Source organism: Dipodascopsis tothii, assembly GCF_038497935.1.
Source record: "Dipodascopsis tothii strain CBS 759.85 unplaced genomic scaffold V1510scaffold_14, whole genome shotgun sequence".
NCBI lineage: Eukaryota > Fungi > Ascomycota > Lipomycetes > Lipomycetales > Lipomycetaceae > Neoaidaea > Neoaidaea tothii.
Genome location: NW_027117998.1, coordinates 192,499 through 218,082, shown reverse-complemented (window position 1 = coordinate 218,082; position 25,584 = coordinate 192,499). Strand labels below are relative to the sequence as shown.

The window sequence follows — 25,584 nt, the reverse complement described above, 5'->3', positions numbered from 1 at the left end:
GACTCCACTGCGAGCCAAATTTGACATCCGATAGTAGTCGGGTAGCGCTTTATCTAGCCATTGGTTCTACCGAATTCTATATATTCGAGCCACCGCCCACAGGTTTTGTCAACTCATCCGAAACATGTCTACCGAGGGAAAGTCCATCTTCTGTCAAGCCGCCATTGCGTGGGGTCCCGGTACGTAATTGACAAGATGATCGCTGACGGCAGGCGAGGACCTCTCCATTGAGGAGGTCGAGGTGCTGCCGCCTCGCGCACACGAGGTCCGCATCAAGATCGAGTACACCGGTGTGTGCCACACGGACGCGTACACTCTGTCGGGCAAGGACCCCGAGGGCGCGTTCCCGGTGATCCTCGGACACGAGGGCGCGGGCATCGTCGAGTCGATCGGCGAGGGTGTCACGTCGGTCAAGGTCGGCGACCACGTCGTTGCTCTGTACACGCCTGAGTGCCGCGAGTGCAAGTTCTGCAAGTCGGGCAAGACCAACCTGTGCGGCAAGATCCGTGCCACCCAGGGCCAGGGCCTGATGCCCGACGGAACCTCGCGTTTCAAGGCTCGCGGCAAGGACATCCTGCACTTCATGGGCACGTCGACGTTCTCGCAGTACACTGTCGTTGCCGACATCTCGGTTGTCGCCGTCAACCCCGAGGCCCCGATGGACCGCACTTGCCTGCTCGGCTGCGGTATCACGACCGGCTACGGTGCCGCGACCATCACTGCCAAGATCAACGAGGGCGACAACGTTGCCATTTTTGGTGCTGGCTGTGTCGGCCTGTCGGTCATCCAGGGCGCCGTCCAGAAGAAGGCCGGCAAGATCATCGTCGTTGACGTCAACGACAGCAAGGAGGCCTGGGCCAAGAAGTTTGGTGCGACCGACTTTGTCAACCCCACCAAGCTCACCAAGTCGACCCAGGAGACTCTCATCGATATGACCGACGGTGGCTGCGACTACACCTTCGACTGCACCGGTAACGTGCAGGTCATGCGCACTGCCCTCGAGGCTTGCCACAAGGGCTGGGGTGAGTCGATCGTCATCGGCGTCGCCGCTGCCGGCCAGGAGATTGCTACGCGTCCTTTCCAGCTGGTCACCGGCCGTGTGTGGCGTGGATGCGCCTTTGGCGGTGTCAAGGGCCGCACCCAGCTGCCCGGCCTGGTCGAGGACTACCTGGCTGGTAAGATCATGGTCGACGAGTTCATCACCGACCGTGAGAAGCTGACCGGCATCAACGACGCCTTCAACACCATGAAGAGCGGCAGCTGCATTCGCGCGGTCGTTGACATGTCGTAAGCCATGCAAAAGTGTGTAATATACTGTGTAATGTGACATGATGCGATCCCGAGTCCTCTTCGGCGTTACTCGGCGCTATGTGGTGGGGGCGGGTGCCACCATTGGCGCTGGCGTCCGCCGGGCCGAACTTGCCCGGCGGCGGCGACGGACGGCCAATGGCCGCAACGGGCTGCGTCCGGTGGCTCGTCCAGACGGGAGAGGCGACCCACTGCTCTGGGGGTGGCGATGCTGCAGCCAGCGGGTCCCGCACGTCGGCTGCGGAGTTTGTGCATCCACCGGAAGCTCGGCTGCCGGGCGGGTTGGGCAGAGTTCGCCAAGGGTGACCCCGCACGGCGGGTAGGGGGCGCGGGGCGGGGAGCCGCGGTGCCGAGCACCCAGCCGCGGACGGGCGGCGTGACCGCGCGTCGCACGAGCGGCGCGCGAGGCAGACGCGCCGCAGGCCTCTTACGTAATTACTCCATATACTTGTACACTTTCGTCGGAGCGTTTATAAATTACAGTTACGGTGGCCGAGTGGTTAAGGCGACGCCCTGCTATACACTAGTAGTTTAGGCGTTGGGTTCTGCCCGCGCAAGTTCGAATCTTGTCCGTGACGATTTTTTTGGGCGGGCGGCCGCCGCGCACACGTGACATCTCCCAATGGCAAATTTTTGCTGAAATTTTTTTAAGGCAACCCAGGCCACAACGATCAGTCACAGCACGGCCCGGTATCTAGAGCACACACCCCGACCAGTCTCGGCTTTGTTGCGTACATACTCACACACATCATGACGACGGTACGGCAACGACGGAAGCAGAAGACGAGCCTGCACAAGACCTCGCGTCGGGTCAAGGACAAGCAGCGCAAGGTCCGGATCCGCGCCGACCCGTTGATCGCAACCCACTGGGACGAGAAGCTCACCGTGAGCCAGAACTACAAGAAGATGGGTCTGGTGGCGCGGGTCGGCGGTGTCGCGGGCGGCACAGAGAAGGACCTGCGGGTGCCGCGGGCGTACATCTCCAAGGCTGAGAAGGCCGAGAGCGCGGCGGCCGACAAGGCCGCGGCCAACGAGGCGGCCGTGCCGATCATGCAGGGCCTGCCGCAGGCCACGTCGCGCGAGGCGCGCATTGTGCGCCACGAGGACGGCCGCGTCGAGGTCGTGTACGCGGACAGCGGCGCCGGCGACGACCCGGCCGACGACAGCAGCTTCGAGAAGGCCAGCGGCCTGATGACCAAGCCGGCCAAGGTCGTGCCGGCCAAGACGTCTGTCGCGGCCGAGCTCGAGGCCCTGGCGAACCGGCCGGTCGAGAAGAAGGAGCGCACGGCGAGCGAGCGCGAGTCTGACTGGATCCAGGCGCTGGTGACCAAGCACGGCGACGACTACGAGGCCATGTTCCGCGACCGCAAGCTCAACGTGTGGCAGCAGAGCGTGGGCGACATCCGCAAGCGCGTCGTCAAGTGGCAGCGCCAGCAAAAATAAGGCATGGGCATGGGAATGTACTATTAGAAAATATCCGATTAGAGGTAGTATACAGGGCCGGGCGCCTAGGCCTCGACAAAGGCGCGGTAGCAGATCAGGCCGGTGCCGGCCGCGACAGCGAGCTCGGTGCCGGCGCCGACAAAGTAGACCGAGCCGGCGGCGGCGGCGAGCGTGGAGCCCTCGGCGGCGAGCGAGCCGTCGCCCTCGGTGACGATCACGATCGACGGGCCGGCGAGGCCGTCGATGTTGACCGTCTGGCCGGCGCCGCACTCGATCTTGAGCACGGCAAACTCGGGGATCGGCGGGTCGTAGAGCGTGCAGGTGCCCGAGCCGGTCGCGCGCGGGAACGCCGCCGGCGTCATCTTCTGGGCGCTGACGTCGCCGGTCTCGTACGTGAGCATCGACACCAGGTTGGGCACGTCCTTGAACTTGGGCGTGAAGCCGGCGCGCACGACGTTGTCGGACGCGGCCATGCACTCGATGATGTCGCCCGAGATGTACGCGTGGGGGTCGTCCGCGTTGAGGAACATGCCCTCGCCGGCAGCGAGCGAGACGTAGTTGAGGCAGAACACGCCGCAGAAGAGGCCGATGTCGCGCGGGAACTGCGCGTTCAGCCGCGTGATGAGGTCCGCCAGCGTCGCGTCCGGGAACGAGCCGTCCGCGACCGACGCCAGCAGCACGTCCGCCTGCGCCTTGATCGCGTCGTCCGACGCGGTCATGACGGCCGTGAACAGCTCGCGCAGCAGCGCCTTGTTGGCGGCCTCGTCGCCGGCCGACGCCGGCGCGACGATCGCCTCCGCGACGAACTTGTCGCCGGCGGCGCCGACCAGCCCGGCAAACGCCGGCACGGTCTCCAGGAACTTCTTGATCTCCGCCACCGGCCGGAAGCCGCAGAAGCCCTCGAACGGCGTGATGGCCAGCGCCATCTCGGGCTTGTGGTTGTCGTCAGGGTAGTTCTTGGGGTCGTTGGCGTGCAGCACCTTGGCCAGCTTCTTGTTCGGGTGCGCCTGGATCGACAGCACCTTGCGGATCGACAGCACCTTGAACAGGAACGGCAGCGCGGCCGAGCCCGTGTCGAACGCGCCCGCGACGCTGGCGCCGACGAGCTGGTCGTTGGCGGCGAGCAGCTCCGCCAGCGTCTTGGACGACGTCACCTCGCGCGACGGCAGCGACGGGTGCGTGCCCATCCACAGCTCGGCGTACGGCGTCTCGGCGCTGATCGAGAACGACTTGTCGGTGGCAGCGGCGAACCGCGCGACCGCGGACGACTGTCCGAGTTTGCCTGGCGGTCAGCTTGTTTGATCACACGGCGATCGGCGGCGGCAGACGGCCGACGCGGCCGCGGCCGGCCCTGGCGGCCGGCCACCCGTGTCGGTCGGCCGCCGCGACCGTGTCGGCCGCCGATTGAGCGCGTCCGGTCGTGTTTGGCTGGCCGGCTGCCGCCAGCCGGCCGCCAGAGCCGGCGCGGCCGCCTCTGCGCCAATCGGCTGCCTGGCCATCAGCCATCCCGCACTCACCCCAGTCGTACGGCTGGGCTCCGCACTGCAATTGAAAGAACGACATGTTGATGGCTTCTGGCAACGACCAATGGATGGCGAGCTGTTCAAATAGATCGAGGGATAAAAGCAGCCGGGTCAAAAGTCGTGATGCTGCACCAAGCGGCGATCGGTGCTGCACACATTTATGCTGCTTTCATCCTAGCATAGACGCCTTCGCAGTGCGACCGCGACTAGCGTCGCGCACGAGGGTCATTCAGTGGCAGGATCGGGTACCAGGTACGTGAGGCAGGCGGCGGACGTGTGCCGGCGGCCGGACGGGATGGCGTGGGCGAGGATGGCTGATGGGCGGCTATATGGGCGGCGACGCGTCGGCGGGGGACCGCGGGCGGGCCGCGGGCGGGCCGCGGCCGGCCGCGGGGGGCGCGGACGCGCCGCCGGGGCTCGGCGGGCCGGCAACGCGCGCGGCCAGCAGCCAGAACCACACTGACGGCAGATGTCGAAGCGGAGCGAGTACGTGGAGACGGTGAGTGCGCCGCAGGACGTGCGGCTCGGAGTGCGCTGACCGGCAGGAGTCTGGCAACCGGATCTCGCGCCGCGCGGTCGTCGTCGGGTCGCAGAACATCGTGCTGGGCGGGCGCACGACGGTGCTGGCCGAGGCGGTCCTGCGCGGCGACCTGGCGCACGTCGGCGGCGACAAGGCCGCCATCGAGGTCGGCCGGTACTGCGCGTTCGACCGCGGAGTCGTGCTGCGGCCGCCCGGCAAGGCGTACAAGGGCGTGCTGAGCTACTACCCGGTGCGCGTGCACAGCTACGTCGTCGTCCACGCGGACGCGGTCGTGCAGGCCGCGGCGGTGGGCCCGTACGTGCAGATCGGCCGCGGGGCCGTCGTGGGCGCGTTCGCGATCGTCAAGGAGTGCGTGCTCGTGCTGGCCGGCGCGGTCGTGCCCGACGGCACGGTCGTGCCCGCGCACTCGGTCGTCGGCGGCAACCCGGCGCGCGTGGTGGGCGTCCTCGGCGAGGCCGCGCAGGACGTCTTCGAGCGCCGCGCCCGGCAGATCTTCGCCGCGCCGCCCGGCGACGGCACCCGCGTCTTTGACGACGCCGGCGACGACGCGTTCGACTGGGCGCCGCTGTAGCAGTGTCTATAGGTACATTTATTACTACGGCAGCTAGCCCTCCTTGGGCAGGTTCGTCGACAGCCACGACAGGCCCTCGGCCAGGCCCTCGCCGGTCTTGGCCGTCGACGGCAGCACGTACCACGTGCGGTCCTTGAGCTCGGCCAGCGCGAGCTGCTCGGTCACCTCGGCCGGCGTCATGGCCTCCTTGAGGTCCTGCTTGTTGGCAAACACCAGCAGCAGGCAGTTCTTCATTTCCCGGTCCGAGATGATGCGGTGGAGCTCCTGCTTGGCCTCCTTTATCCGCGCGCGGTCCGCGCTGTCGACGACGAAGATCAGGCCCTGCGTGCCCGTGTAGTAGTGCCGCCACAGCGGCCGGATCTTGTCCTGGCCGCCGACGTCCCACACGTTGAACTTGATGTTCTTGTACGTGACCGACTCGACGTTGAACCCGACCGTGGGGATCGTGGTCACCCGCTGGTTGAGCTTGAGCCGGAAGAGGATGGCTGCGTCAGCGCGCCCGTGGCTGCACTTACTGGTCTTGCCGGCGGCGTCGAGGCCGAGCATCAGCAGCCTGCGTCAGCGCGCCCGGCCGCCTGCTTACCTGATCTCGCGACTGCCGAGCAGACGGAACTGGCGTGAGCGCGCGCCGGCCGCCGACGTACCTTGAACCGCGTCAGGATGTTTCCCATCGTGTCCGTCGAGAGCGTCCGGTGTGTGTACGCGCAGGGCAGTCAATGCCTGGGGTCAGCGCCAATTCGGCCGCGGACGGCGAGCGCGCGTGCGCGGCAGGCGGCGCTGCGCGGCGGCAGCGGCCGCGGCCGCCGGCTGGCAGCGCTGGTGGCCGGCACGGGCTGCGGCTGGCGGCCCCGCCGTCGCGGACGCGGCCTGCGAGCTGCCGGCTGGCCTGGTCTTCGCGCGGCCGGCCCACACCGCCGGCCACGCGCTCGCACGCGTCCATCATCGCGCCATCGCATACCTTGTCCGCTCTGCCAAGCTGTCCCGTCCGTGCTGCGGCGCACCTGTCGACGTGTTCGTGGTGATACAATATCGGGCGACGTGGTTATCGCCAGTTTTTTGCTATGGAGCCAAGGGGGGAGGGGATGCACTACGCAATTTTATGTAAATACAATCCGCGACCGCGCCAACAGGACGGCCACGCGACCGCCACGCGCCAAACGCGTGCGCCGGGCTTGGCCTGGGGCGGCCAGGGCGGCCAGGGGGCATTGGCGTGGTGGCCGCGGCGGCCGCGGGCCAGACGCTGGCAGCAGAAGTCGCAGGGGCCGCAGGGGGCGATGGCGCTACGGCCGCAAGCCGTGCGTCGGCGCCTCGCTGCAGGCCGGGTGTGGCGCGGGCGGCTGGGGCGGCTGGTGGTGGCCGCACGGGGTGCGGCTCGGGTGAAGGGAAGAGCGGGGTGCGGCTGAGCCGCGCGGCGTGCGGCGCGGGCCGGGCGGCGCGAGCCGCACACCGTGCGGCTCGCGGGCCCGCCGCCCGTGCGTCCGGCGCCGCCCGCCGCCCGCGCGCCCGCGCCGCCTACTCGTTCCGCGCCTTCTTGCGCGCGCCGTCGTCCGCCGCCGCCGCCCGCTTCGTCGGGTTCACCGTCTTGATGTCGTTGTCCTCGCTCGACACCCGCCGCGCCGGGTACTCGACGTTCTGCCCCTCAAACACGTTCGCGGCCACCTTGGGCATCTCGTTGAAGTACGCGTGCTGCAGCGCCTGCTCGGCCGTCAGCCGCCGCGTCGGGTTGTACTCGAGCAGCTGGCGCAGCAGCTGGAACCCGCGGGCGTTCGTCGCCGCGCCCACCGAGTGGTACCAGGCCTCGAGCGAGTCGGGGTAGTGCCGGAGCGACGCCAGCGACGGGTACTCGGGGTGCTGCGGCAGCTGCGGCCACGTCTCGCGCGACGGCATGCCCAGGATCTCCACAATCTTCTGCATCTGGTTGCGCTGGAACGGCACCGTCTTCTTGTTGTCGATCTTGGCCTCCTCGCCCTTGAAGATCGGGCGCAGCGCCAGCAGCTCGGCGAAGATGCAGCCGACGGCCCACATGTCCACCGCGGGCGTGTAGTGGCGCGCGCCCAGCAGCAGCTCCGGCGCCCGGTACCAGATCGTCACCACGACCTTGTCGCCCGTGAACAGCGACTGCAGCGGCTTGTAGAACAGCCGGGCCAGGCCGAGATCGCCGATCTTGACGACGCCGTCGGCCGTGACCATGATGTTCGCCGGCTTGAGGTCGCGGTGCAGCACCCAGTTCTGGTGCAGGTACGACACGCCGTTCAGCAGCTGCCACAGGATGCTCTTGACCGTGCCCTCCGGGATCGACCGCCGGTCCGGGTGCGAGTGGAAGTGGATGATCTGCAGCAGGTCGTGCTCGGCAAACTCGAAGACCATGTAGATGCACTTGTCCTCGAGGATGATCTCGACCAGGGTCACGACGTTCTCGTGCGCCAGCTCGCGACACAGCGCCAGCTCGCGGCACGCCGACTGCGAGATGCCGGTGTAGTGCGCCTGCTCGCCCTCCTTGTCGGCCTTGAACTTCTTGATGGCGACGAGCCGCGGCGGTCTGGGTCAGCGGCTGCCGGCGACAACGTACCCTATCCGGGCCCGGGCCTTGTAGACGCGGCCGTAGGTGCCGGCGGCGATGTAGCCGATAATCTCGTACTTGTCGAGGACGGACTTGCGGGTGCGGTCCCGCCGCACCTTGTACTCGCCCAGCGGCGACGTCCGCGAGGGCTGCATCGTCTGGGGATGGGGAGGCGGACGGGCGGGAAGACGAGCCGGGCGAGCCGCGCCGGGTGCGGCTGGTCACGTGGTGCGCCGCAGCCGCACGTCGTGCGGCGCGGTCCCGAGGGAGCCGCACGCCGTGCGGCGCGCGGCCGTCTACGCGCCCGTGCTCCGCTGCCAGATCTATTACTCTGCCTGCACATAGTCCGTCGGAAAGCTCCCCGAGGCGCCGTTCAGCTCGCCCTCGGTCCAGCCGTCGCCCGTGTCGGCCGCGGTCACGAGGATGCGGTCGCCCTCGTGGATCGTGAGCTCGACGTCGGTCCGGGCCTCGTAGTCGTACAGCGCGACCACGTACTTGAGCTTCTTGCCGCCGCGCCGCGGGGCCACCGCCGGGCCCTTCTTCTTGCTTGTGCTCGACAGCGACGACGCGATCGAGTCTGTCCGCGCCAGCGGCTTGGCCTGGACCTCGAGGTACGAGAAGGGCACCAGGCCCTCGCCGCCCGTGGCCGTGTTCTCGACCAGGACCCAGCCGGTGCCGTCGTGCGGCTCGAGCAGCACGACGTCGTCGCCCTCGGACAGCGCGGTCTCGCCCTGGCCCGTGCCGGCGTACGCAAACTTGGCGCGCGCCGGCTCGCGCGTGGCCGCGCCCGACGACGCAATCGACAGCGCCGCGATCGAGACCGAGGACGCGCCGGCGCCGGCCGAGTCGCTCGCCTTGTGCGAGCGCCGGCCGCGGCCGAACGCCGACGTGACGTTGTCAAACATGCCCGACGGCCGCGACAGCACGCTGGCGGTGTCGTTCGAGTCGTCAAACACGCTCGACGCGTCGTCGTCCTTCTTCTTGCGGCTCTTGCTCTTCTTGAGCTTCGTGCCCGAGCAGTCGGACGGGATCTTGAGCTCGCACTTGCTGTGGCAGGCGTAGCCGCACACGCCGCACTTCATGCCCTGCCGCGAGAACGGCATGATGGACTCGCCGCACACGCCGCACGTCGTCGGGATCTTGAACGACGTCTGCTTCATGTTGTGCGGCCGGCTGCCGCGCGACAGGTCGCCGACAACCATCTCCACGGTCTCGACCTCGACCGCGAGCGCGATCCGCCGCGTGTCGGCCACCGCCGCCGACTGCTGGATCGACAGCAGCTTCGAGAAGATCTCGTCGAAGTTGGCCTTGGACGGGTCCGCGATCGCCTGCTCGCGCGCCTTGTAGAGCACGTCCAGGTCCGCGCGCTTGTGCTCGATCTCCGCGCGCATCTCGCCGATGGCCCGGCGCGACTTGGCGATCGTGTTGCGCAGGTACGTCTTGGTGTGCTCGTCCGCGACCATCTGGTCGTCGTCGTGCCAGATCGGGCTCGGCTCGTAGTAAAAGTCGTCCGGCGGCTTCCAGTCGGGCACGATGTTGTGCTGCACAAACATCTTCGAGTCCAGCCGGGGCACGTTCTGGCGCACGACGTCGATCGAGGCCGCCAGGTGGCTGCGGCACCGGTCCGAGCACGTCTGCTCGAGCTCGGCCGCGGTCGCCCAGAGCGAGTTGAGCTTGCGCGTGCGCGCCTCGTTCAGGTCCTGCAGGCTGTCGAGCACGGCCGGCACGTCCTGGAAGTAGTACTTGTCCTTGATGCGGTTGGCCACGCTGACCGCGACCAGGTACGCGTTCTTGGCGTTGTTCATGTCGATGACGTGCTTCTCGTGCGACGCCGTCAGCCGGCCCTTGTCGCCGCTGCTCTTGTCGAGCTTCGACCGCGAGTTCTCGACCGACTGGCACGCCGCGTCGTACGTCTGCTTGGCCTTCTTGAGCGCCGAGTACGTGGCGTCGCGCTCCTGGTCGAGCTGCTCGTTGTAGTCGACGTGCCGCTTGCGGAACTCGTCGTACCGGAAGCCGAGCCCGCGCAGCTGGTCGGCCACCTGCAGCTGCAGCTCGTTCCCCAGCCGGTCGTGCTCGTTCGAGATGTTCTCGGTCTGCGTGAGCACCTCGGTCCACGTCACCAGCGACGCGCTCTCGAGCGAGCCCGGCGTCATCTGCGGCGTGTCGCCGACCGACAGCGAGATCGACTTCTTGGCCTTGCGCTCAAAGTACTTCTTGGTCACCGCCGCCAGCTTCTGCGAGTACTCCTTCTCGAGCGCGGCCCGCTCGCGGTAGAACGCCTGGATGTCGTCCAGCCACTTGATGCCGTTGTTGATCTCCGCGTCAGCCTGGGCCGCCGGGCCTGCCACTTACCCACGCCTCGGTGACCTTGAAGCCGTCCTGGGGTGTCAGCAATTCCGCGCGCGCGCCATCCACCGGCCTACCTTCAGCTCCGTGCCAAAGAGCTCATCCTCGGCCGAACTCATTGTGCCTGCGTCCCTCGTCTGTCGCCTATCTGCCTCGTCTGGGCTCTGGCTGTGGTCGGCCGTCGTTGATTGCGGAGGCCGCTCAGAGCACTTGCCCAGTTGGGACATGGCTCCGGTCAATTTATCGATTACCCGGGCTCACCTTGCCCGCCCCGGCCCGCCGCCTGCCGTCTACGGCACTCGGCCTGCCTGCACGGGCCTAGCGCCACGCGCGCGCCCGATACGGTCCGCCGCCTGCCCGCTGCGATCTAGCGCCGGCGCGCTGCGCCTGCCAGCGCGCTGGGCGGCGCCGCTGCGCCCGGCGGTGGGACCCGGACGCGTCGCGGGTGCCATCGCCCGCGCCGGGCTGCACAGCCACTGCGTACGGGTGCACCGCCAATTGACCGGCGCACTCGCGCGGGAGGACGGTGGGGCTGGCGGGCCGCGGGAGGCTCACAGGCGCCGGACGGGCCGCCAAGGACGGCCGTCGGGGTGGCTGCCGCCGGCAGGACGCGGCCACCCGCGGCCGCCCTTGACGGAGTCGGCACCGGGGGCACGTGCGGCTATATGCTGGCCGCCGCGTTGGCGCCGAGCGTCATGCGGCGTGTGTGTTTGTGTAGCGCGAGCGACCCGGGTCCGATCCGGGTCCGATCCGGGTCCCGTCCGGGTCCAGTCTGGGTCCAGTCCGCGCCCAGTCCGGTCCGATCGGGCCGCGGGTCGCAGTGCCGCGTGCCTCGTGCGACGCGAACCCGGGTCGGCGCAATGGCCCGCCATTGCCCCGACGCCGCGGCCGCTGCGCCGTGGCGCGGATGTGGCGGTGCGGCGCGTATTCGCGGGCCGTAGCTCGCCACGGCCTTCGCTCCAACGGCCGCCCTGCGCGCGTCGCAGCCGCCGCCGGCCGCACCGGCCGCCCGTCTGCCGGCGGCATCCACCCGCCCTCGCCGCCGCGCAATTCGCCGCGGGCAGGCGGGCGGGCGGGCGCGCTTACCCGGCCGACCATTCGAGCCCCTCGTGCTGCATTTCCGCGAAAATTTTGATCTCGTCGAACACGACGGAAGAGCACCGTCCACGCAGCACACGGCGCAATCGATCGATCGCACGGCGGGCTCCACCAGACACCACACGCGCACCCTGTAGCAGGCAGGCTCCCGCGCAATCGCACAGATCATCCGGCATCATGTCGGCCCAAGACAACAGCGCGTGGGAAGACGTGCCCGCAGAGACGGCGGACGTCGCCGCCGCCGCCGACACGGAGGTCATGGAGGTCGTGCCCGAGTCCAACCTGATCGAGAACCAGCACGAGGTCGCGGTCAAGCTGGCGGACCTCCAGGCGGACCCGAACTCGCCGCTGTACTCGGTCAAGTCGTTTGAGGACCTGGGCCTGAAGGAGGAGCTGCTCAAGGGCATCTACGCGATGAAGTTCACCAAGCCGTCCAAGATCCAGGAGCGCGCGCTGCCGCTGCTGCTGTCGAACCCGGCGCGGAACATGATCGGGCAGTCGCAGTCGGGCACGGGCAAGACGGCGGCGTTCGTGCTCAACATGCTCTCGCGCGTGGACGAGGCCGTCAACGACGTGCAGGCGCTGTGTCTGGCGCCGTCGCGCGAGCTGGCGCGCCAGATCATGTCGGTGGTGCGCGAGATGGGCCAGTTCACCAAGATCACGACGGCGTACGCCATCCCCGGCGAGCGCGGCGCGCGCGGCCAGAAGCTGGCGGCCCAGGTCGTGGTCGGCACGCCCGGCACCGTGCTCGAGCTCATCCACCGGCGGCAGCTCGACCTGACCAAGCTCAAGGTGTTTGTGCTCGACGAGGCCGACACGATGCTCGAGGGCCAGGGCATGGGCGACCAGTGCATCCGCGTCAAGAACACGCTCCGGCCCGAGACCCAGCTCGTGATCTTCTCGGCCACGTTCCCGGAGGAGGTCTCGCGCTACGCGTCCACGGTCGTGCCGAACGCGAACGAGCTGCGGCTCAAGGTCGAGGAGCTCAACGTGGACGCCATCAAGCAGCTCTACATGGACTGCAACTCGGAGGCCCACAAGTACGAGGTCCTCATCCAGCTCTACCACCTGCTGACGGTGGCGTCGTCCATCATCTTCGTGCGCTCGCGCGCCACGGCCGACGAGATCACCCGGCGCATGATGGCGGACGGCCACACGGTCTCGGTCCTGCACGGCGCCTTCGAGGGCAAGGAGCGCGACCGACTCATCGACGACTTCCGCTTTGGCCGGTCCAAGGTCCTCATCACGACCAACGTGCTCGCGCGCGGCATCGACATCGCCACCGTCAGCATGGTCGTCAACTACGACATCCCCACGGACGAGAACGGCCGGGCCGACCCGGAGACGTACCTGCACCGCATCGGCCGCACGGGCCGCTTCGGCCGCCAGGGCGTGTCCATCTCGTTCATCCACGACAAGCGCTCCTGGGCCCAGCTCAAGGAGATCCAGGACTACTTTGGCATCCAGATGACCCGCATCCCCACCGACGACTGGGACGTGGTCGAGGAAGAGGTCCAGCGCGCCATCAAGGGCAAATAGGCCGCACAATCTTGTTTATTCTATAATCTACGTGCGTATTCCGTCTCCCGGCGCCGGCCGCTGCCACGTAAGCCGGCGCGCGGCCGCGCGCGCGCCACGCACGCCCCGCGCCGGCCGCGCGGCCGGCCGCCCAATATAAATAGTTTAAAAATTACCGCCTGTTTTGAAGAAAAGAAAGATCATAAAGTATATACCGTGGCCCGGAGAGCGCCTAGAAGCCGACGGCGCCGGCCATCAGGAACGAGACCAGGACGGCGAGCGAGGGCACGACCCACATGGCGGGCTCGCGCGCGTTGACGGCGCCGGCCGACGGCGCGTCGGTCGACGAGGCCGTGGCCGAGGCCGAGCTGTTCGAGCCGGTGCCGGTCGAGCCCGCGTCGGTCTCGGTCGCGCTCGCGGTGGCGGTCGCGCTGCCGTCGGCCGTGCTCTCGGCCTCGGCCGTCGACGTCGCCGTGTACAGCGCCGACGTGTCGACCGTGGTCTCGTCCGGCGTCCACTGGTTGCTGGGGCCGTCCGAGCCGAGCGGGGTGCCCGCGCCGGCCGTCATGTACGACGACGCCTTGGACGGCAGCGCCGGCAGCGTGTTGTTGGCCTCCCACGAGCCCTTGACGTACGCCGGGCAGTCCGAGATGTCGTTGTCGGCCGAGAACGTGCCGTTGCCGCTCGGGTTGGCCGTCTTCTTGTACTCGGCCTGCAGGTACGTGTAGTCGCTGCGCTCGGTCACGCTCGAGTTGTCGTAGTTGACCGAGACCAGGCCGTAGTTGTTGGTGTCCTCCGAGTACTCGTAGACCATGCCGCCGGAGAAGACCGAGAGCATCTTCTCGGAGTAGATCGACTCGACCTCGGTGAACGTGCGCGGCTGGACCAGGTTGCAGCCGTACTCGGAGAAGAAGAGCGGGATCGAGTAGTTGGCGAAGTTGGCCACCTTCTCGTTGTAGCCCGAGACCGTGTACGACGAGTCGCCGCACCACGAGTAGTCGTTGAACGCGAAGAAGTCGGCGCGGGCGCCGGCGTCGCTGCCGCAGTTGAGGTAGTGCGCCATCTGGTAGCGGTTCTCGGACACGTCCGCGGCCGAGTAGCCGACCGGGATCGTGCGCGACGCCTGCTTGCTGATGTACTCGCGCATGTCGCGGATGACCGCCTTGACGATCGTCGCCGCGTTGGTGTTGTTGACCGAGTTGATGACCTCGTTGCCGGCGAAGAACGCGAGCACGTTGGTGTAGTCCGAGAACGCGTCGACGGTGGCGAAGACGTGCTGGAGCAGGACCTCGTTGTACGAGTACTCGGGGTACTCGCGCGAGATGGCCTGGTCCGCGGTCGAGACGTCCAGGACGAGGTAGATGCCCGCGTCGTCGAGCTGCTTCATGCAGTCCGAGTGGTCCGCCGAGTTGTCCACGTTGTACACGCGGATCGTGTTGATGCCGAGCGCCTCGAGCACGGGGATGTCGCGGCCGCACACGTCCGAGTCGGCGAGCGGGTCAATGGTCTCGCCGGCCTCGTTCGGCGGCTGGTAGTCGACGCCGCGGATGTAGAACCGGTCGCCGGTCTTGGAGTCGAAGAAGGCTGGCGTCAGCAGCGGCGCCGGCGGCGCACTTACCATTGCCGTAGGTCACGATCGGCGACAGCGTCGCCGCGGCCGACGACGCAAACAGGCCGGCGGCCAGGAGAGCAGACGCGTACTTCATCGTGCTGTATATACAAATCCAATTAACGAAAGAACGGACCCAATGGATCCTTGAAACGAGAGTGGATGACCGTGAAAACTGCCCAGGTCTGGTCCGTCGAGACGTGTCGTCGAGGCGGGAGCGAGCGAGAGATGTGCGGATGGGCGGACTCTGCGGCGGCGGAAGTGGTTATATAAAAATTCTCTTGCCGTCGCCGGCCGCGGCACCACACCTGCCGTCGGCAGCGAGCGTGCAGCCCACGCCAAGGTCGGCGTGGATAATTAACAGTCTACACATGCAGACTTTCCGCAAGCGGCTAGGGGCGCGGCCCAGCAGAGCACTTTGAGACGCTCGACGGTACCTGGGCGTACCAGATGCGTACCGCGGATGTGCCTGGCGTACCCACTTAGGGCTGGGGCCGGCACTGCGCGGGCGCGCAGCAGCCTCGGCCGCACAGGGGCGCTGCGGGCGGGCTCTAGCCGTGCGCGGGCTAGCATGCGGCTGCAGGGTACGGGCACGGGCGCAAGGCAAGCAATCCTGCGATCCGGGTACGCTAGGGGTACGGCGGGGGATACGTCGAGTACGCGGTAGTACGCTGGGAAACCTTGTGCAGCATCGGAAGGTACCAGGGCGAAAGCGGTGTAACGTGCGAATAGGGTTTGCGCCGAGCCTGTGTGTTGCTTGTTGCAGCTAGCGGGCCCGGCCCTGGCCAATCCGCAAGCGGCGGCCAGGCAATGTCAGCCGCACGCCGTGGGGCTCGTTCCACGCCCTTCGCCGCCTGCCGGCCGGCGCGCGCGCTCGCGGCAACCGCCCGTCGGGGCTGTCGCGCGGCCGTCGCCGGCAGCCCGGCCCCCGAGATTGAAAGGGATGCGCCTGCACCGATCTGCATGCTAATTATAGAACGATGCTGGTGATATGCCGGGCGCCGGCCGTCGACCGCACGGCGACCTCGCTGCCCGCGTGCCCGCGTGAGGCCGCTCCACCGCGCCGGCGCCGTACCTGCATGCCGGCGATGCGTGCCAGAGCGCCGGCGCGCCTGCACGGCCGGAGCCGCACCGCCCGCCGGGGCAGGTCCGCCGCGGTCGCGACGGCCAGCGCCGTGCGCCCGGGCCGCAGCCGTCCCGCCAGCGCCCGGGCAGTGTTTCGCCGACGGCGCACACTCTACCGTCGCCGTGGAACACTAGCCCGCCGCGCCCGTCCGCGGCCGCCCAAACAGGCCGCCCGCATGCTCGTGCGCGCCCAAACCGGACCACCCACTGCGTCCGCCTGCAGCTTCTCTGCAGGCCTTCTGCATGAAACAGCTACTGTCGCACTAATAAGCTCGGTCGGCCAGCAGCTAGCGCGCTAGCGTGCAGAGACGCGGCTGTTTTGGGCAGCGATAGACATCATGGAATGCGCTATTTGATTGGAACGCGCTACCTTCCGTCGTCGCGCGGTGATGCCATCGCCGGCCGCCTGGGGTCCTCGTCGCCGGACGATGCCAGCCGCAGGCCAGGTGAGGCCGGCGCGGGCCCCGGCTCGGGCCCCGTCGCGGGCCGGCGCGCGGCGGCGGCGAATGCAAAAATCAGCTGCAGCGCGTTGCGCCGCGTCGCGCGCATGCGACTCGCCACTGTCTCGGCCGGCGCGTTGCGCGCGTCCGAAGGCCAGCGGCGTGCCGTGCACCGCCGCCGTTGACCTTCTACGATGACCTCATCGAGAGCCTAATCTGGAATCTAATCTCCACCCTCGACTAAAGCTTAACACAACAGGGGCTCACGCAAGGTCCAGCCGACGCGCGCAAAAAATTGAATCGACCCAGGATCGAACTGGGGACGTTCTGCGTGTGAAGCAGATGCCATAACCGACTAGACCATCGATCCACTTGTTGAAGACAATGGCCCGAAAGCCGCCTGTTCTTTGCCGCTGCCTTAGTGTGCACCCTGTCTACCAAACACAGCAGGCCATCCGCCGCTATAGGCTGTCTCAGCTTCTTGGTCAGCCATCGGTATGTGGAGGTCATTTGCCCCTCCAGGCCGTCGGCCTGCACCACTGCTTAGGCCTGCAATGGCGCGGCACTACGTTTCGTAACCGACACTTCCGCGACCGCTACCTGGTCTGGCCGTGTCCTGGCCTGCGCGCTGCCGTCGCTGTCTTCCCGCCGTCCACTGATGCCAGGGCTCCATAGCCACCCACGGCGATGCGTCCACGCCCTGCAATTGCATACTACGTAATTTCCGCTCGGTAAACGCGTGATCACGCTGCGACCGCTCTGCTATCGGCCTGTCGCCACCGCCGTCGCGAAGGCCAGGACGTGTGCTAGGTCGACGCGCCAAGGCAGACCGTATCCCTGCTAGTGGCCGAATACGGTCGGTGGTGTACGCTCGCCGGCCAAGCCGCCACAGCGCTGTCTAAACAACACAGCATTGCGGGATACGGCAAGCTCTCGGCCGGCGCACGAGCCGGCCCGGCCTCTGCGGTGCCGGCCAAGCTTCTAGTGCCGAGCACACCACTACGCCCCACAGGGCATTTAGTCGCAAACGCGCGCGACATCGCGTTCAACGCTGCTTTAGCTGTGTCGGCTGCGGCGTCGGCTCGAGCTCCTGTCTAGACAACGGCAGCTGGGCCGCGGAGTCATTGATGGAGACGCCAGAGCACGCCCGTAGGCTTGTCCGAACGACCGCGAGTTCGAACGATGCGAATCCGAACGGCCGCGAGTCCGAACGACCGCTCGTCGCGCCGCGAGTGCGTACACCTCTTGCAAATCCGTACGAGCCTCCGGCGTCGACGCCGTGGGTGCGCCCGCGGGCAGCCAACTAGTAAGCACACGCCTCTGCAGCCATGTTAAAAAAAATTGATTCGACCCAGGATCGAACTGGGGACGTTCTGCGTGTTAAGCAGATGCCATAACCGACTAGACCATCGAACCAATCGTTAAACAACGAGCCAGGCAGGACAACTAGTGGGCCGGCGCTACCCGGCCGCGCAGAGCCGGCCATTTCTGATGTGTTGGCAGCCGGGTAAACGTGGGGAGCCCGGGTAACTGTGCCTAAAAATTCTCGTGCCCGCTTGATCGATCTCCAGCGATCACGACGGAGATACCAGCCAGGTCGTCGACAGAGATCCCCAGGACACCAGACGTCGAGAGAGGTGAGTGGCTGCGTCCAGGCCGCCCGCCGGTGCCGCTGCCGGCGTCCCAGCCGCCGCTGACCCCAGCCGACGCCGAGACCAGACAGTTCCTGAGCGCCCCAGGCCGAGCGCGCAGGCATACATATCCGGCCGACATCGCGCCCCGCAGTCCCGCAGACGTCTCCATGGCCCGGTAGACAATGGCGCTAGTTTCGAGTTCAATGGCGGATCGCAGCGTCGGCAGCCTGTCGCGCGAGCCGTCGCAGGAGCGCAGCCGGCACACCGCCGTCGAGGTCGCGCTCCGGTTCCACGAGGAGCGGGTCGTGCCCGACGTCACGGTGTTCGACGAGAGCCTGCTGGCGGGCAGCCACGAGGGTGACGTGGTCGAGGTGCTCGACATGAAGGGCAACCGGCTGCACATGTTCACGATCGCGCCGCTGTCGGCCGAGACCCGCCGCAAGCTCCCCAACGTGCAGCTGTCGGTGCTGACCGGGTCGTGCCCGCTGGCGTCGTACCGCACGTCGCGCGTCGTGCGCGTGCGCTGGGTAGGTGGGCGCGTGGGCGTGCTGACGCAGATCGCGCGCAGCCGCGCCGAGGCCGACCTGATCATGTTCTTCATCAAGGACATCAACCTGACGCGCGCCGAGATGTGGTACTTCCCGGCGTCGCTCAAGAACACGTGCGTGTTCCACGAGCGGCCGATCGAGTTCATGAAGAAGACGTTCACGCTGAGCGTGCAGCGCATGTACAAGGACGGCAAGAGCCAGAAGATCAGCTACATGGGCGCCGACACGCGCGCCGTGTTCCGGTCGCAGTCGGTCAAGTACCTGATCTTCCTGCAGATGTCGCGCGAGATGTGGTACTTCGACGAGACCGGCGAGAGCTACTTCAACAAGGTCCTGAACTCGTTCCTGCCGGAGCTGTTCCGGCGGTGGCGCGAGGCCGACACGCACCACCTGATCTCGATCATCATGTTCACGTCGCTCGACCTGGACGCGTGCGCGGACGCGCTGCCGCCCGGCGTGCGCAGCACCAAGACGCGCGACTACTTCCGCATCGTGGTCGACCGCATGAAGGTCTCGGACTGGACCGAGATCATGGCCACGCTGCGGCGCGAGTTCGTGACGTTTCTCAAGAGCGTGCTCGTGCAGGAGAACGTGGCGGGCGACGGCGCGGCGCAGATCGTGGGCGCCATCTGCCCGGCGGTCAAGGGCAACATCCTCGAGGCCGTCAACTTCGCGGCGACCCAGGTCAGCCGCGACCTGCTCATCAACGACAGCCAGCGCACGGGCATGCAGACCATGATCCTCTCGCCCGGCACCGGCCTGTTCGACGTGGAGATCGACCTGCTGCACCGGTCGACGCAGAACCTGATGGACGGCGGGCTGTCGGTCGACTTCATCTGCCTGACGCGGATGCCGCTGCACGCGGTCCCGCTCTTCCGCTACCGCAGCGCCGACAACGACGTGCTCTACTGCATGCCGCACTGGGCCGACGTGTCGTACTGGAACACGCCCAAGCAGCTCGACAGCGGGCAGTGGGTGCCGCGGTGCCGCATCTACGAGATCCAGATGATGGGCGTCATGGAGAACGAGCTCAGCGCGATCTCGATCGACTACCTGCCCGCGTCGCTGGCCGACATGGACGAGGCCGAGCTGGGCGCGTGGATGAACCGGTACGACAACGACGTCATGACCAACCCGCGGCCGATGGCGGCGTCCAACTCGAGCCGCGGCGGGTACTCGAACCCGCTGTGGACCATGATCGCCAACCCGTCGAACCCGACCGAGGAGGAGAACCTGTCGGCGATCATGCACGGCAACTGGAAGCACCTCTACCCCCGCAAGACGCGCAACCGCGCGGTCAAGTGGCGGTCGCTGATCTCGCCGGCCGCGCTGCCGGTCACGACCGAGGCGTTCCCGGCGCCGGAGGACTTCTACTCGGAGTACACGTGCCAGGCGTACGAGATCCGGCTGGGCCAGAGCGCCGGCGCCGACCAGCTGTCGATGGAGGACCTGCTGCGCGAGATGGTGTCGCTGCGGATCTGCTGCGGCTACCAGATCGTCATCGGCGCGGTCGTCACGCAGGCCGAGATGCTCAACCCGGTCAGCCCGCTGGCGGACGGCATCGTGCAGGACGTGTCGGGCCGCGCCGTGGGCGTGCGCATGTACTTCTCGCTGGGCAACTACATCCAGCGCATCTGCTGCACGTCCGACCAGAGCGTGCACGTGCAGCTCTACCGGCGGCGCTTCGACAACCCCGACCTCGAGTTCGACCTGATCTACCGGCCCATGATCCAGACGCCGCACGAGACCGAGTTCCACCGGCGCGAGGTCCGCTTCAACGGCACCCGCCGGACCGAGTCCAACTGGGTCAACAAGGACAACCTGCTCGCCGGCAACCTCTCGACCCTGGTCGAGAACCACAAGTTCTACCGGTCGCGGTTCGTGCTGATCCCCATGGAGATGCAGAACGGCATCAACACCAACCGGGTGTCGCTGTTCATGCCGCGGCAGGCCGGCCAGGCCGGCGGCCAGCCGGTGGTGTCGATGGACGCCATGAGCCCGGAGGAGATCCGGCTGGACGCGCTGCGCAAGCTCAACGCGTCGTTCTACCGGGCCCAGCACCTCACGGCCGAGGAGCAGCGCCGGCTGCGGTCGCGCAAGAAGGCGCAGACGGTGCCCGAGCTCAAGTTCTACACGGGCTACCTCTCGGCGTACATCTCGCAGCTGCTCGAGAGCACCGGCGGGTCCGAGGCCGCCGAGCTGACCGAGGCGCGCGACTCGCTCATGAGCCGGCCGTCCGAGCGCTTCACGCGCGACGTCAAGCTGGCCGCGCTCGCCCAGGACATGCAGAGCGAGCGCGGGATCCGGCTGGTCGACCGGCGGTGGCACTGGAAGCTGCACCAGCACTGCTTCCTGGGCACGGACTACGTGGCGTGGCTGCTCAACAACTTCAAGGACATCGACACGGTCGAGGAGGCCGTCGAGTACGGCAACGAGCTCATGAAGGCCGGCCTGTTCCACCACGTCGAGCACCGCCACTCGTTCCTGCACGGCCACTACTTCTACCAGATCAACCCCGAGTACAGCACGGCGGCGAACCACCCGCCGGCCAAGTCGGGCGGCTGGCTGTCGACCATCCGCGAGGCCGCCAGCGGCGTGGCCAACATGAACGCGGGCAACGTGAGCATGGGGCCGCTGATGAACACGTCCGCGTGGGACGACACGACGCCGCCGCCGGGCCCGCGCTCGCGCGCCGGCTCCATCAAGGACGCCGACGCCTCGCTCGCCAGCACGGCCAGCGTGGCCTCGCCCGACCTCTCGCTCGAGGAGGCCGAGAACGCGCGGTCGGCCGTCACCGAGACCCCGCGGATCGAGCTCAGCACGTCGCTGCGGATCAACGTCGACCCCGGCCGCAAGTCGTTCCGCAACGAGATCGTCATGCTGCACTTTGACCGGCTCCACAACCCCGAGTCGTGCTACCACCTGCGGCTCGAGTGGCTCAACACCACGCCCAAGCTCATCGAGGAGATGATCGGCCAGTGGAGCCGCATGTGCGAGCGCTCCGGGCTCAAGATGGTCGAGGTGCCCGTGGACGAGGTGTGCGCGCTCAAGATGACGGACCCGTTCGCGTCCTTTAGCGAGATTAGCTTCGCCGTCGACCCCTGCGCGATCGAGTACGACGACGGCGTGGCCACCACCACCGACGGCCGCCGCAACGAGTACGACGAGGTCGAGCCCCACGCGGTCAACCCCATGTTCTACCACGAGCAGGCGCTGCTCAAGCTCGACTACGTGCTCGACACCGAGGCCAAGGACTCGTTCGAGTCCATCGCCGACGTCGACATCACGTACTCGTGGGGCCGCCCGCACTTCCGCCACCCGCAGTACGTGCACAAGTCGGGCACGACCCTGGTCGAGCTCAACGCCGAGACGGGCACGTTCACCGTGACGTCGAACCCGCTGGCGGCGACGCGCATGGGCGTGCAGTCGACGTCGGCCGCGGCCGTGCTCGTCGACCCGGAGACGATCCGGCGCGAGATGGTCGACTTTGTCGCGAACCGGCCGGACGAGCTGCGCGAGTTCTTCGCGTCCGTGCGCAGCAAGTGGCTCGACCGCCCGGGCGTGGCGGTGCCGTACAGCAGCCCGCCGCAGGACAGCGTGCTCCAGGCGGGCCCGCCCGCGCCGCCCGCGCCGCCGCCCGAACCGCCCGCGCCCGAGCCGCCCGCGCACCGCGACAGCTACCTGGTAAGCCGCCCCCCGCACGGCGCTGACAGCAGTATTACGATTTACGCATGTTCTAGCCAGGCGGCGCCGCCGCCGGCCTAAAAGTTGGTTTGGACCTTTCATCCGTGTCGGTCACGGCTACGATATCATTTTGGGTGCTTTTGTTGGCGTACCGTTTGTTTGCTTTTGGCATGGCGGCTCCGCCCTCCTTAGATCAATCTACATTGTGACGACTGCCTCCTGAGGGCGATGTTCGGGGGCCGAGCCGTGCGCGACGAATAGCCGCGGGGGCGCCGCACGCGCTGCGGCGCGCCGGCCGGCCGGGTAGCGCGCACGGCCACGCGCACGGCCGCCGCGTGGCGCGCCGACCCGCCCCTGACGGGTACCATCTAGCGGTACGGTGCTGTGGCGCCGCGTTCCGTTCGGGCCGCGCTAGCCGCCTCCAGCCGCCCGCCGCAGCGCGCCTGCCGTGTACGACAGTACGACCCTTTTAGGTTTGCCGCGCCCACCCCGGGGGATCTAGAGGCGTGCACCAAACCTTAATAGGCGACCCAGAATTGCACCCCGGCAGCCTTGCACAGGAAAAGCGAGCGAGCAGCGTGTAGGGATCGTGAACCACCCGGCCCGGCAAACTCTCCGTAGCTAGGCGTAGGCAGTGTCGGAAACTGACTCGGGGTTGGACCCCAGACCGCACGGGTATATATGCCCGCCGGTGCCCGTCTCCGCCGCCATTGTCTTTCCCTCTCTAATCCTGCCCGACCAGATCTCTGCTCAGAATGTCGTCGTACCGGAGCGTGTCGAACGTGTCGACGCTGATCTCGTCGCCGCCGTCGTCGATTGTCTTCAGCCTGCCCATGGGCCTGGACATGCCCCAGGGCCCGCCTGGTAAGTGATCCCCGCCGATCTGCCGCCCTCCGTGGCCGCTGCGGTCGTCGTGGCCGCGGCGGTCGTCGCGGCCGCGGCGGCCGCCGCGCCTGCGGCCCTCCTGCCTGCTGCCGGCCGCCCGCGCCCAACGGTTGGTGCCGGCGGCGTTTGTTGGGAGGACTCGGGTTCGCGACGGCTGTCGCGGAAGCGCACTAGTGAGGCGCTAGGCGAATCGGGAATGGTCGAATGTGGGCGAGCGGCGCCAGCCAGCCGCGAAAGCGAGAAAGCGAGCAGGCCGGCCGGCGGCCTCCGCGGAGGCCTCACCGGCCAGCACACGCGCCGGCCACGCGCCGGCCGCCGCCTCCGCACGGCCGACCGCCGCCGCCCGCCGCCCGCCGCCCCGTCGGGCAGACTGCTAACGTCCAGACGGCTCGCTCTTCGCCGAATCGTTCAATTGGCTGATGGACGTGCGGGTGCCGGTCACCATCGCCACGGTCTACGCCACCGCCGTGCATGTGCTCAACCGGTCGCGGGGTGCGGGCACGCCGCCGGCGCGGTTCGCGACCACCGCGCTCTTCAAGTGGCTCGTCATCGCCCACAACCTCGGCCTGTGCGTGTACTCGGCCTGGACGTGCGTCGGCATGACCTCGTCGCTGATCCAGACCGTGCTCGAGAACAAGGCCGGCGGCCGCGACTCGTCGCTCTGGCGCTCGCTCTGCAGCCTCGACGGCGGCATCTGGGACAAGGGCCTGAGCTACTACGGCTTCCTGTTCTACCTCAGCAAGTTCTACGAAGTCCTCGACACGGCCATCATCCTGGCCAAGGGCAAGAAGTCGTCGCTCCTGCAGACGTACCACCATGCCGGCGCGATGATGTCCATGTGGGCCGGCATCCGCTTCGCGTCGCCGCCGATCTGGATCTTTGTTGTCTTCAACAGCCTGATCCACACGCTCATGGTACGCCCCCGCACGCTCGCGCTGACCCCAGTACTTTTACTACACGCTCTCGGGCATCAACGTGCGAGTCCCCCGCGCGCTCAAGCGCGCCCTGACCACCGCCCAGATCTGCCAGTTTGTCTTTGGCGGCAGCCTGGCCATCAGCCACTTCTTCATCTACTACTTCGACCCCTCCCAGGGCGAGTACACGTCCTGCCTGGTCAACCCGGGCCAGACCTTTGCGCTCTTTGTCAACGTGGCCTACCTGGCCCCGCTCACCTACCTCTTTGTGGGCTTCTGGATCGACTCTTACGTGCGCAACCGCAAGGCGCCGCTGGCCGGCAAGGCTGCGCCGCCGCTCAAGGGCAAGTCGAAGCCCGCCGCGGCCAAGAACTAGGTCCCGGTTTGCTGTTTTCTGTGATCTCATTGTTGGCGCTCTTCCTGCCTTTGTCTGTCGTTCAATACACTCGTGATTGTGAGACTCCCGGAGCCCGACCCGGGTATCATCTCCGGTGCGACCCGCCTTGCCGGGCGCCCGCGTGGCCGTCCTGTTGCTTATTTGCGTGCGCTGCCCACCAGCCTGCTTAGCCGGCGGCCAAGCGCAGTCGCCTGTGCCGTCGCCTCCGCCGTGTTGGCGCGGAGCCCGGCCCCGGTGGTCCGGCTGCCCACCGGCCGAGCCGGCCACGCGCATCGCGCCCGACAAATAATGGCGCACTGCCGCCGCGCCGCGCCGCCTCATCTGCGCCTCCCTGGCGGCGCCGCCGGTGGCTGGCACACAGGCCACCGTCCAGGGGCCCGGTACCGCCTTGCCCACCTCCGCCTCGGCGCCGGTCGTGCTGGCTGATTTTGGGTTTCTAGACGCGCGCGTGTGCTTCGAGCGTTTGTTGGGGCGACTACAGACTGCTTGTGTACTCCCGTCTACTCGCCAGGAACGGGCCAGCAGTGCCGATCTGGCCCTGGCGTGCTCTGCTGCACCTGCCGACCGCAGCCGGCCTGCGCAGCCGGCTATCGCTGCGGCCATTGAGCCGAGGCCCAACGGCGGGCGTCGTGTGCGCCACGGTAGGGGCTCCGGTGCTGTGCCGGACCCAAACGAGTGAACGAGCAGCAGAACGAGTGAACGACCAAAACTCTATATTGACAGATTGGTGCAGGGTACCAGCGGCCATTGTACCTTCAAATGACTGTACTAGTACGACTAGCGCACCTTACGAACCTTAAGCGGGGTGTTTTGGAGACGAGCGCTCAGGCTGGGCGCACCGGCCTCTTGGAATCAGCGCCAGCCGCCGACCCGTACGCTTGGCCCGCGAGTAGCAGCCGCCGACGCGGCGGTGCCGGCCCGAGCGCGCTTCTCGGGGCAACGCCGGCAGTGCCGGCAGTGCCGCGGCTACGCCGGAGGCGTGACTGTGGCCTGCACGTAGGGTACACGCGGCGCCTGCCACGACTGAGTGTGACCCAGCTCGCCCAGCAATGGCCGGCCCTTACGCGTGTGGCGCGATTTGCAGTCTGAGAGCGTCGCGTCACCGACGGCTGATCTGATCTGTTGCGGTAGTAGTATGGGCCCTGCATTGGCCTAGCGGGTACCTGATGTGGCGCAAAGGTTATGCGGAGGCTGCGGGTCGTACCGCGTCCTGCGGGTCGTACAAAAGATGCTCGGAATATGGTGTCAACCGCGCGCTTACTAGTTAGAAATTGGCGCTGTGGCCGAGCGGTTAAGGCGAGAGATTAGAAATCTCTTTCCCTCTGGGAGCGCAGGTTCGAGTCCTGCCGGCGTCGTTAATTTTTGCTTCCAGCGAGCACTAGCCGGGCGTCGCCTTACACTGGCATGTCGCTCGCCGGTAGGCGATCGCAATTGGTCTCT

The 25,584-nt window shown here is 67.5% G+C and overlaps 11 protein-coding genes and 4 non-coding genes across 15 annotated transcripts; 8 read left to right on the top strand and 7 right to left on the bottom strand.

The window, feature by feature from the left end:
• Window positions 1–60: 60 nt before the first annotated feature.
• Window positions 61–1,343, top strand: V1510DRAFT_416743 (chaperonin 10-like protein). The gene is made up of 2 exons (XM_066933821.1): window positions 61–179; window positions 213–1,343. Exons 1-2 carry the CDS (start codon window positions 125–127, stop codon window positions 1,289–1,291), a joined length of 1,134 nt encoding a protein of 377 aa, XP_066789074.1. The 5' UTR covers window positions 61–124; the 3' UTR covers window positions 1,292–1,343.
• A 447-nt stretch (window positions 1,344–1,790) lies between these two features.
• Window positions 1,791–1,886, top strand: V1510DRAFT_t134. Its single transcript has one exon. It is a non-coding gene; the product is annotated as a tRNA-Ser (tRNA).
• V1510DRAFT_416740 (ribosome biogenesis protein Nop16) lies at window positions 1,791–2,803 on the top strand. The gene has a single exon (XM_066933820.1). It carries the CDS (start codon window positions 2,059–2,061, stop codon window positions 2,749–2,751), a length of 693 nt encoding a protein of 230 aa, XP_066789073.1. The 5' UTR covers window positions 1,791–2,058; the 3' UTR covers window positions 2,752–2,803.
• V1510DRAFT_416738 (mannose-6-phosphate isomerase) lies at window positions 2,770–4,597 on the bottom strand. The gene is made up of 2 exons (XM_066933819.1): window positions 4,269–4,597; window positions 2,770–4,033 (listed from the first exon to the last, which is right to left on the bottom strand). The coding sequence occupies exons 1-2, from the start codon at window positions 4,312–4,314 to the stop codon at window positions 2,817–2,819; spliced, it is 1,263 nt and encodes a 420-aa protein (XP_066789072.1). The 5' UTR covers window positions 4,315–4,597; the 3' UTR covers window positions 2,770–2,816.
• V1510DRAFT_416734 (putative dynactin Arp1 p25 subunit RO12) lies at window positions 4,287–5,446 on the top strand. Its single transcript, XM_066933818.1, has 3 exons — window positions 4,287–4,526; window positions 4,744–4,773; window positions 4,820–5,446. The coding sequence occupies exons 2-3, from the start codon at window positions 4,744–4,746 to the stop codon at window positions 5,384–5,386; spliced, it is 597 nt and encodes a 198-aa protein (XP_066789071.1). The 5' UTR covers window positions 4,287–4,526; the 3' UTR covers window positions 5,387–5,446.
• V1510DRAFT_416733 (ADP-ribosylation factor family-domain-containing protein) lies at window positions 5,352–6,451 on the bottom strand. The gene is made up of 5 exons (XM_066933817.1): window positions 6,345–6,451; window positions 6,031–6,106; window positions 5,970–5,998; window positions 5,902–5,939; window positions 5,352–5,871 (listed from the first exon to the last, which is right to left on the bottom strand). Exons 2-5 carry the CDS (start codon window positions 6,055–6,057, stop codon window positions 5,420–5,422), a joined length of 546 nt encoding a protein of 181 aa, XP_066789070.1. The 5' UTR covers window positions 6,058–6,106; window positions 6,345–6,451; the 3' UTR covers window positions 5,352–5,419.
• A 447-nt stretch (window positions 6,452–6,898) lies between these two features.
• Window positions 6,899–8,101, bottom strand: V1510DRAFT_394273 (kinase-like domain-containing protein; the record flags this gene model as incomplete). The annotated part of the gene is made up of 2 exons (XM_066931841.1): window positions 6,899–7,925; window positions 7,956–8,101. 2 exons carry the CDS (start codon window positions 8,099–8,101, stop codon window positions 6,899–6,901), a joined length of 1,173 nt encoding a protein of 390 aa, XP_066789069.1.
• Window positions 8,102–8,256: 155 nt separating this feature from the next.
• V1510DRAFT_394269 (uncharacterized protein) lies at window positions 8,257–10,486 on the bottom strand. Its single transcript, XM_066931840.1, has 3 exons — window positions 10,370–10,486; window positions 10,299–10,325; window positions 8,257–10,261 (listed from the first exon to the last, which is right to left on the bottom strand). Exons 1-3 carry the CDS (start codon window positions 10,409–10,411, stop codon window positions 8,273–8,275), a joined length of 2,058 nt encoding a protein of 685 aa, XP_066789068.1. The 5' UTR covers window positions 10,412–10,486; the 3' UTR covers window positions 8,257–8,272.
• Window positions 10,487–11,352: 866 nt separating this feature from the next.
• On the top strand, window positions 11,353–13,110 carry V1510DRAFT_416726 (P-loop containing nucleoside triphosphate hydrolase protein). Its single transcript, XM_066933816.1, has one exon. The coding sequence runs from the start codon at window positions 11,568–11,570 to the stop codon at window positions 12,927–12,929; it is 1,362 nt and encodes a 453-aa protein (XP_066789067.1). The 5' UTR covers window positions 11,353–11,567; the 3' UTR covers window positions 12,930–13,110.
• V1510DRAFT_125557 (Glucanosyltransferase-domain-containing protein) lies at window positions 13,017–14,744 on the bottom strand. Its single transcript, XM_066930287.1, has 3 exons — window positions 14,527–14,744; window positions 13,311–14,492; window positions 13,017–13,208 (listed from the first exon to the last, which is right to left on the bottom strand). The coding sequence occupies exons 1-3, from the start codon at window positions 14,612–14,614 to the stop codon at window positions 13,141–13,143; spliced, it is 1,338 nt and encodes a 445-aa protein (XP_066789066.1). The 5' UTR covers window positions 14,615–14,744; the 3' UTR covers window positions 13,017–13,140.
• Window positions 14,745–16,378: 1,634 nt separating this feature from the next.
• Window positions 16,379–16,452, bottom strand: V1510DRAFT_t124. The gene has a single exon. It is a non-coding gene; the product is annotated as a tRNA-Val (tRNA).
• A 972-nt stretch (window positions 16,453–17,424) lies between these two features.
• V1510DRAFT_t123 lies at window positions 17,425–17,498 on the bottom strand. Its single transcript has one exon. It is a non-coding gene; the product is annotated as a tRNA-Val (tRNA).
• Window positions 17,499–17,638: 140 nt separating this feature from the next.
• Window positions 17,639–22,070, top strand: V1510DRAFT_125494 (uncharacterized protein). The gene is made up of 4 exons (XM_066930286.1): window positions 17,639–17,719; window positions 17,786–18,243; window positions 18,274–21,948; window positions 21,981–22,070. Exons 2-4 carry the CDS (start codon window positions 17,899–17,901, stop codon window positions 22,002–22,004), a joined length of 4,044 nt encoding a protein of 1,347 aa, XP_066789065.1. The 5' UTR covers window positions 17,639–17,719; window positions 17,786–17,898; the 3' UTR covers window positions 22,005–22,070.
• A 452-nt stretch (window positions 22,071–22,522) lies between these two features.
• Window positions 22,523–24,205, top strand: V1510DRAFT_416720 (GNS1/SUR4 family-domain-containing protein). Its single transcript, XM_066933815.1, has 3 exons — window positions 22,523–22,812; window positions 23,218–23,747; window positions 23,779–24,205. The coding sequence occupies exons 1-3, from the start codon at window positions 22,704–22,706 to the stop codon at window positions 24,121–24,123; spliced, it is 984 nt and encodes a 327-aa protein (XP_066789064.1). The 5' UTR covers window positions 22,523–22,703; the 3' UTR covers window positions 24,124–24,205.
• A 1,212-nt stretch (window positions 24,206–25,417) lies between these two features.
• On the top strand, window positions 25,418–25,499 carry V1510DRAFT_t135. Its single transcript has one exon. It is a non-coding gene; the product is annotated as a tRNA-Ser (tRNA).
• The last annotated feature ends 85 nt before the right edge of the window (window positions 25,500–25,584 follow it).

Bases quoted from the DNA above. Each gene is read 5' to 3' on its own strand.
- V1510DRAFT_416733 (XM_066933817.1), bottom strand. From the start codon at position 6,057: ATGGGAAACATCCTGACGCGGTTCAAG. The intron at 5,999-6,030 runs GTACGTCGGCGG...CGCTCACGCCAG, and splicing joins ACATCCTGACGCGGTTCAAG to TTCCGTCTGCTCGGCAGTCG. The intron at 5,940-5,969 runs GTAAGCAGGCGG...GCGCTGACGCAG, and splicing joins CTCGGCAGTCGCGAGATCAG to GCTGCTGATGCTCGGCCTCG.
- V1510DRAFT_394269 (XM_066931840.1), bottom strand. From the start codon at position 10,411: ATGAGTTCGGCCGAGGATGAGCTCTTTGGCACGGAGCTGAAG. The intron at 10,326-10,369 runs GTAGGCCGGTGG...CTGACACCCCAG, and splicing joins TCTTTGGCACGGAGCTGAAG to GACGGCTTCAAGGTCACCGA. The intron at 10,262-10,298 runs GTAAGTGGCAGG...GCTGACGCGGAG, and splicing joins TCAAGGTCACCGAGGCGTGG to ATCAACAACGGCATCAAGTG.
- V1510DRAFT_416740 (XM_066933820.1), top strand. From the start codon at position 2,059: ATGACGACGGTACGGCAACGACGGAAGCAGAAGACGAGCCTGCACAAG.
- V1510DRAFT_416726 (XM_066933816.1), top strand. From the start codon at position 11,568: ATGTCGGCCCAAGACAACAGCGCGTGGGAAGACGTGCCCGCAGAGACG.
- V1510DRAFT_416738 (XM_066933819.1), bottom strand. From the start codon at position 4,314: ATGTCGTTCTTTCAATTGCAGTGCGGAGCCCAGCCGTACGACTGGG. The intron at 4,034-4,268 runs GTGAGTGCGGGA...GCTGACCGCCAG, and splicing joins AGCCCAGCCGTACGACTGGG to GCAAACTCGGACAGTCGTCC.
- V1510DRAFT_416734 (XM_066933818.1), top strand. From the start codon at position 4,744: ATGTCGAAGCGGAGCGAGTACGTGGAGACG. The intron at 4,774-4,819 runs GTGAGTGCGCCG...GCTGACCGGCAG, and splicing joins GGAGCGAGTACGTGGAGACG to GAGTCTGGCAACCGGATCTC.
- V1510DRAFT_416720 (XM_066933815.1), top strand. From the start codon at position 22,704: ATGTCGTCGTACCGGAGCGTGTCGAACGTGTCGACGCTGATCTCGTCG. The intron at 22,813-23,217 runs GTAAGTGATCCC...GCTAACGTCCAG, and splicing joins CATGCCCCAGGGCCCGCCTG to ACGGCTCGCTCTTCGCCGAA. The intron at 23,748-23,778 runs GTACGCCCCCGC...CGCTGACCCCAG, and splicing joins GCCTGATCCACACGCTCATG to TACTTTTACTACACGCTCTC.
- V1510DRAFT_125557 (XM_066930287.1), bottom strand. From the start codon at position 14,614: ATGAAGTACGCGTCTGCTCTCCTGGCCGCCGGCCTGTTTGCGTCGTCG. The intron at 14,493-14,526 runs GTAAGTGCGCCG...TGCTGACGCCAG, and splicing joins GATCGTGACCTACGGCAATG to CCTTCTTCGACTCCAAGACC. The intron at 13,209-13,310 runs CCGACGCGGGCT...CGCGCGAGCCCG, and splicing joins CACCGCGAGCGCGACCGAGA to CCATGTGGGTCGTGCCCTCG.
- V1510DRAFT_416743 (XM_066933821.1), top strand. From the start codon at position 125: ATGTCTACCGAGGGAAAGTCCATCTTCTGTCAAGCCGCCATTGCGTGG. The intron at 180-212 runs GTACGTAATTGA...CGCTGACGGCAG, and splicing joins CGCCATTGCGTGGGGTCCCG to GCGAGGACCTCTCCATTGAG.
- V1510DRAFT_125494 (XM_066930286.1), top strand. From the start codon at position 17,899: ATGGCGCTAGTTTCGAGTTCAATGGCGGATCGCAGCGTCGGCAGCCTG. The intron at 18,244-18,273 runs GTAGGTGGGCGC...GTGCTGACGCAG, and splicing joins GCGTCGTGCGCGTGCGCTGG to ATCGCGCGCAGCCGCGCCGA. The intron at 21,949-21,980 runs GTAAGCCGCCCC...CGCTGACAGCAG, and splicing joins CGCACCGCGACAGCTACCTG to TATTACGATTTACGCATGTT.